Source organism: Carassius carassius, chromosome 7 (genome assembly GCF_963082965.1).
Source record: "Carassius carassius chromosome 7, fCarCar2.1, whole genome shotgun sequence".
Taxonomy (NCBI): Eukaryota; Metazoa; Chordata; class Actinopteri; order Cypriniformes; family Cyprinidae; genus Carassius; species Carassius carassius.
Window position 1 is genome coordinate 33,355,723 of NC_081761.1, and position 7,809 is coordinate 33,363,531.

Here is a 7,809-nt window from a genome sequence, read left to right on the forward strand (position 1 = left end):
CATTTTGCAAAATGACAGATAATCAAATAAAAGAAGGAAAAACTCACAAAGGCCAAACTTAAAATTGTTGTGGAGAAGGAAAAGTCTTACCAACCCTGTGTTCAGAGTCTCTGATATCCCACAATACACTTGGGGCATAAATCACCGCCGCTCACTACAGAGGAAAAAGAGAACATGAGATTTCATTAGCAGCCACATTCAACTAAAATGATACAATATCTGTATTTGCAGATACTGTATAATGTTATGGCTGCAACGCCATATGAGTTGTGTAAATATAACTGCATATGTTGTTAATCCCAGCTCATTATCTGTGGTTACTAAAATATAAATTGCAAATACAGTGGTCCCTAAAAGCTATTGGAGATTTATACCACACATAAAAACGTCAGGATATTATTGATAAAAAAACAAAATACCAAACCAAGTGGCATATATTTGTAGGAAAGACAGCACAGCCACACTTGCCATACAGTGAAGCTCAATTAAATATATTTGTGGAATAGAAAATGTATGTAGCTTTAGACCTTAATTTACTTACTATAATAAACCTTAATAATAATAAATTTTATATAACCTACAATTAGGCTAAATGCAGAATGGAATAGCCTATTAAAGATCAAAACTAAATTTCTAATCATTTATTCATGTTTTTTCACATAATGTAATATTAATTTTTTTTAAACATTGTAAATTATGGTCCTAGCAGAATTATGTTAAAATGTTTAAACTTTTTTTTTTCTTGGATTGATAGTGTACATTTAAAAAAAATTCTATTTTATTTAAAAATCTATATATTTTATACACAAAAATAGTCAAAACATATATTGGTAGAAAATATGCAAGTATATTTTGATTCATATTTGAAAAAGAAATTAAAATGTTTTGGCCAGTTTTTGTATTTTTGTTTTGAAATTTTAATTATTTATTTATGATAATATTTCATAAAATAAGTTTAAGCTAAAATAGTAGATATGCTGTTGAAAATGAATGAAAATGAGTTTTGAGAAAAGGTTTAGCAGCATTTGTTTGTGAATACAATGAAATTCATCCACTTGGAAGTGTGGCTAAGTGTCCAAATACAACTTGGCCACATTCAGGTTTCTTTTATGTTGTGCATGATTTTGTGTCTGCCATAACCAGATCATCCATCCTATAAAAGCAAACTGATGTTTTAATAAACTCATATTTTAATATGACATTTCGCAAGCTTTACCACAGCAGTTTAATCTCAGATTTTATGGAAAAGCAAAGAAAACAGACCGGATCTATGAATAGAAGAGTAAACATAGAATGAGACTCCACATAACAATCAAAAAGAACAATTTTGTGTTCAAGCTGACCATAACTACTGTAGACAGGCAAACAATAGTCATTTCCTAGTTTAAAAACCTCTAAATAAGCCCTTAAATGGCCTAGAATCGGTCTGAGAGATACAAATCAATGTCCAGACAATAAAAGTGTGGCTTGTTTATGGACCCCTTCCCTTCCGCCTGTCGGAGTCTGACTGAGAGACCCGTTACCCAGCATTCCCCAAAAGCCCAGGGCCCGTATTCATAAAGAATCTTAAAGCAAAAAGTAGCTCCTAGTGACAAAATTCTAAGAAAATTCTTAGAAATGTGGGCGTTTACTCTTAAAATTAAAGAAAAAATCCTAGTAAAGAAAAAGGTAATTCAGAAAGCATCTTAACCCTTAAAAGAGGTCTTAAGGTCAAACTTGTTAGGAGCACAGACGAGGACTTTTAAGAGGCTTAAGAGTTTCTTTAGCAGAGGAGAAAATGGCAGAAAGACGAAGAGGCAGAAGAAATGTGTTGCAGACAATGGATGACAGAGAGTTAATAAGACGCTATAGATTAGATCGTGCAGGGATCATGTTTGTGACTGATCTTATTAGAGACGTGCTAACATCTCCGACACAGCGAAGAAATGCTATAGCGCCAGAAATTAAAGTAATCACTACATTACGATATTTGCCAACTGGGAAAATGCAACAATGCAATAGTGATGATTTGGGTCTGTCACAACCTTCTGTAAGCAGAGTGATCACACAAACAATTACAGCACTTTCAGAACATCTTATTGTGTCACAGTTCATTTAGTTTCCACTGGACATTCCCACCTTGCAGGCTCAAAAAAACTGCATTTATGAATATAGCAGGCTTATAGGTGCGCACAAGAAGGGGGAATGAACCCTTAATAGTTTGTGCTATACGCTCCTATGTCTGCTGTGACACCCGGCCCGAATTTTCCTTTAAGAATGGCCTTGTGTTCATCCACTAACTGGGCTAACAGTAAACACTGTTCCTCTGTCCAGTTTGGCTTTCTCGCCCTTCTTGGTTTTGATTCCATGTTTGATACATTAAAACCAACATTCAAACCGCCACTTAAATAGAACAGCAATCACTGTAATTGGAAAGACTGGAACAATTTTTATCATTTATTCATATCAAATACCTTATAGGAAATTAAAAGCATGGTAAATAAAAAAAGGATTTATATACACACATATAATGTGTGTGTGTGTGTGTGAGAGAGAGAGAGAGAGAGAGAGAGAGAGAGAGAGAGAGAGAGAACGGTCAAATAGGAAAAATTACGCATGTAAATTCAAAGTGAGAATTAGATTTGACTTAAAATCACTCTTTTTTTCCTTCTTGGACAACCAACCAATCACAGTCTTCAAAAGATTGTGTCATACATAGCAACGGGGTCAACCCCGCCTCCTCACTAAGATGAACGTTTTTGTCTTTTCCTTACTCAGATTTGCTCTCAGATCGGTCCCGAATCGTTCTTAAGCTAAGACTCATAAAAGTTTTAAGCTAAATTAAGAGTTTTCTGAGAGGATTCTTAGAATCTTTATGAATACGGGCCCAGGCCTCTATAGTGTAATTAGTAAATCATTACGTGAAGCCTTTGCATGAGTGCAACAAGCCTTGAACAAGGGCAGCGTTGCATTCCTGTGACTCTTTTTGCTGTTAAGCTCCAGTCAAGCTGCTTTTCAGGGTCGATGTTCAGTCAGAGGTTTGCTGTCCGTGGGATTCCAGCGATGGGTCTGAATATTTGTTATTTTATCACTAATAAGAGAGATTCTTTGTAGTCTGTGAATTTCACACACTGGCCTCTATGTTTAAGGCTGAAGATGCTTAGGATGATAGTAGACGTCTAAAAATGTGTGAGGCTCAATAATCCAATATCTTTTTGCAATGCATGTTTTGTCAGTGGCAAGAGAGACTGTTATAAACAATGTACATTTGCAATTATTTGCAACTGTACTTCTTATAAAAGAATGTTTTGAGCTAAACATTCTTGCATTATAACTAACCAGTAATTCCATTGTTTAATATATATATATATATATATATATATATATATATATATATATATATGAATGTGTGTGTGTGCGTAAAACAAAAAGCATACGTCAATTTGGGGTCAAAAAAAAGACGTCAATAAAACGATTGTAAAAAGCTTATAAATTATTCTAAAACCTTGCATTTAGTGCCACCTGCTGGACATTAGTATAAAAAAATATGTATGAAATATGAAATATATGATTGGCTTTAAACAAATAAATTGGTAACGATTTGTCTTTCAGCTAATATTTGTGGTTTGTGAGAAACATCTAATCACATCATAATATAGCTGTATTATCTTCTACGGTTTCCCTTAACATCAGTTTTTTTTTCTAAATATTAACCAAACTCAAATAAAATATCTAAAGTACATAGTACCTACTGTTAACTCTCTTTTTCTCTCTCTCTCTTGCTCACAAATAATAATTAAAGAATTGATTTGTGAAGCGCTTCCACCGCGCATGCGCAGTCGATCAGGCGGATGTTGATGCGCAAACCAGCTGCAAACTTTCCTCACTCGATCACTAAACCTGCTGCATTAATCAGCCTCTGGTAATTACTGCTATTTAACTGTTATTAGTTAATGAGCGCAGGCATGTCGTGATGGTGTTTGAGTTTGACGTTTTGATGTTATTGTAGGTTTGTGAGCCCGATGGCTGCTTTTGTTTATTTCCTGTTGCTTGCATCTGAATTCAGATCATCATCTGTTATCATTGATGTTACAGTTATCAAACCATTTACTAAATGCAGTCTAGATTCTAGATCATTCAGACACTTATTTAACGGTGTTTTTGCTGTTGTGTGATATCGGGAGGATTATCGCAGCTTTAGCTGTGTTTGCTAACTGTTTATGCGAGGCTAGGAATGAATGTGAATTCACTTTTTATTATTATTATATCTATATATTTTTTTATGTGAATTGCTTCACTTAGCTCCAGTTTAATGTAGGTGATGTTTAAGATAACATGGATAAACATATATTAAAAAATATATAATGGTTGCTGCTAATGACAGTTTGGATTGATAATCTAATAAACTCTAAATGCATGTTATTAACGGTAAAAGCAACGTTAAATGCATACAAAGAGTAAATTCAAGCATTTGTATTAAATTAGTTTGTGTGCTTGTATTTATATAATAAATGATTATTGTGTCTTTCTGGATATCTGGAGTGTTTTGTCTCATCAGGTTGCCAGATCCTCTGTCATGAAATCCTCCTGATTAATTGACATGTTTTGGTAAAATGGCCGCTGAGCTGTTTCCTGCCAAAAAACTGGCCACTGTCGCACCCAGTGCTGTTCAACAGATCCAGCAGCAGAACGTCAGCAACAACAACACCATCCAGGGATGTAACTGGCAAGGCTTGTATCCCTCCATCAGAGAGAGGTGAATCACTCTTTCTCTTGTGCATTGCTCTGTTATGCTGCCTACATAGACAGCATGTGATGTTGCATTGATGGCACTGGATGTAAGGGTCTCGTTCGTTTGTCCTCTGCAGAAACGCGGTCATGTTCAACAACGAGCAGATGGCTGATATTCATTTTGTGGTGGGACCTCCCGGAGGAACCCAGCGAGTGCCGGGACACAAGGTACAGAGTAACCACGCTTTAGCTGTCGTACAAATACACTGACAGTGAATCCAGTTAATACAATAAAGGATCAAGTCAATGCAACAAATTAAAGAACTAAAATGCATGTATATAATGGAAAATCATACTTTTTTTTACTTTGTATGACTGGGACATGTTCTTGGATAATGCTTGTAATCTCTTTTTGAGTCTGTTGTCTTTCACTCTTTCAGTATGTCCTGGCTGTGGGTAGTTCTGTATTTCATGCCATGTTCTACGGAGAACTGGCTGAAGAAGAGGATGAGATCCGGATCCCCGATGTGGAGCCAGCGTCATTCCTGGCCATGTTGAAGTACGGCTTTCAAAGCTATTAATGAAACAAAACATTTTTACACATTTGTTTTGTGATGGGGTCATGAAGATAGCACTTGAGGTCCAAAAGTCTGAGAACACTAGTGATTTATTCTTTCTAATAATATAAATATTATATAATTAATATAAATATAATTATATATTTATTATAATTTTTTTCTTTTTTTACATTTTTATAGTTTAATATTTTCAAGTACTAAAATCATGTAGTGATGTGTTTAAAGATGAAAATCTAAGGTGAGGTCCAATAAAGTGAGGTTTAATTTTCTTTTAAGAATTTTTATTTATTATTAAAAGCATTTAAATTCTACTTTATTATATTATAACACCTCCAATTGTTATGTTACGGGGTCTTTAAGGATAAAAATATTATTTATTTGACAGGATTTTTTATTAATATAGGGAAATACATTTTCAATTAATTTATTTATGATTGTAATATATTTTTTTCATAACAAATGATCTGGTTATCAGTTTAACAGTTTGAGTGAATATTTAGTATTTGGTTTGTTTTTCTTGTTTAAATGACTGCAGCATTCAGTAGAATTTACAGAATTGTTTGCGTTCGGTTTTCAGGTATATCTACTGTGATGAGATCGACCTGTGTGCAGACACCGTTCTCGCCACGCTGTACGCTGCCAAAAAATACATCGTTCCCCACTTGGCCCGCGCTTGCGTCAACTTCCTGGAGACCAGCCTGAGTGCGCGAAACGCCTGCGTCCTGCTCTCTCAGAGCTGCCTGTTCGAGGAGCCCGACCTCACGCAGCGCTGCTGGGAGGTGATCGACGCACAGGCCGAGCTCGCGCTCCGTTCCGAGGGATTCTGCGACATCGACGCTCAGACTCTGGAGAGCATCCTGCGGCGCGAGACGCTCAACGCCAAAGAGATGGTGGTGCTGGAGGCGGCGTTGAGCTGGGCCGAGGCCGAGTGTCAACGACAGGATCTCCAGCCCACCATAGAGAACAAACGGCTTGTTTTGGGAAAGAACATCTACCTGATACGCATCCCGGCGATGGCGCTCGATGATTTCGCCAACGGTGTTGCGCAGTCCGGCGTGCTGACGCTCAATGAAACCAACGATATCTTCCTGTGGTACACAGCGGCCAAGAAACCGGAGCTCAAGTTCGTCTGCAAGCCACGTAAAGGGTTGGCTCCGCAGAGGTGCCACCGCTTTCAGTCCTGCGCCTACCGCAGCAATCAGTGGCGATACCGCGGCCGCTGCGACAGCATCCAGTTCGCCGTGGACAAGCGCGTCTTCATCGCCGGGTTCGGGCTGTACGGCTCCAGCTGCGGCTCGGCCGAGTACCAGGCCAAGATCGAGCTGAAGCGCCAAGGCAGCGTGACGCTCGGCGTCTCCATCATCAAGTACTTCTCCGACGGCTCCAGCAACACCTTCCCCGTCTTCTTCGAGCACCCGGTGCAGATCGAACCCGACACCTTCTACACAGCCAGCGTGGTTCTGGACGGGAACGAGTTGAGTTATTTTGGCCAGGAGGGGATGACGGAGGTCCAGTGTGGGAAGGTGACCTTCCAGTTCCAGTGTTCGTCAGACAGCACCAACGGGACGGGTGTGCAGGGGGGGCAGATCCCAGAACTCATATTTTATGCTTGAGAGCGTCCCGTTTCGATTAATTAGAACCCGATGTTTAGGGAAGTGCTGCTCTGAATTTGCACCGAGGCTGCAAAAAGATGATTAGAGATTACTGACAATCCATATAGACTATGTTAGAAGTGTTTGTGCACCTAAAAGAATGAAGTTTGGTTATCGTTTACTCACCCTCACTGTCGTATATCACGCTGCTGTTTTCAACCCAGGATCAGTGGAGACTGGGGCGGTCAGAGTTCAGAAATATCGAAGCGGTCTATATAACTGGTGAGCTGTAATTTACAACACAAAAGAGTCTGGGGTCAGTAGGCAACATTGGAAGTGGATCAAAACCTTTCATCAAAGCTGTCCTAAAACCATTAAGACAACTCTTATGAAATGTTTTGATCCACTTCAATTGTTGACGACTACTGTATTTAAAAAAGAAAATGTAATACTTTTAAGGATCTATTAAATGAATTAAAAGTTACAGCAATGACATAAAATGTTACGAAAGGTTTCAAATTCAAATAAATGCTTTTCTTTTGAATCTTCTAATCATCAAAGAATCCTGAAAAAAAAATCAGTTTAAGCAATACTTAATAATAAGCAGCAGCACAGCTGTTTAACATTCATAAGAATGTTATAATGATTAACATATTATAATGATTTCTGAAGGATCATGTGACACTGAAGACTAGAGTAATGATGCTGAAAATACAGCTGTGCATCACCGGAATAAATTACATCTTCAAATATATTTGAATCGAAAACTGATGCTTTAAATTGTAATAATATTTCACAGTAATTACAGTTTTTACTGTATTTGAGCAAATCAATTTACCAACCCCAAACTTTTTTTTTTTATTATTATTATTATTTGAGTCTCTCAAGTCTCATTTCCAATATAACGTGGTAATTATTTTGAATCAATA

General features: G+C 37.4%; 1 protein-coding gene across 1 annotated transcript; it reads left to right on the forward strand.

Moving 5' to 3' along the window:
- Positions 1-3,811: 3,811 nt before the first annotated feature.
- On the forward strand, positions 3,812-7,516 carry btbd3a (BTB (POZ) domain containing 3a). The gene is made up of 5 exons (XM_059554662.1): positions 3,812-3,901; positions 4,538-4,735; positions 4,848-4,938; positions 5,151-5,269; positions 5,866-7,516. The coding sequence occupies exons 2-5, from the start codon at positions 4,593-4,595 to the stop codon at positions 6,899-6,901; spliced, it is 1,389 nt and encodes a 462-aa protein (XP_059410645.1). The 5' UTR covers positions 3,812-3,901; positions 4,538-4,592; the 3' UTR covers positions 6,902-7,516.
- Positions 7,517-7,809: the final 293 nt, after the last annotated feature.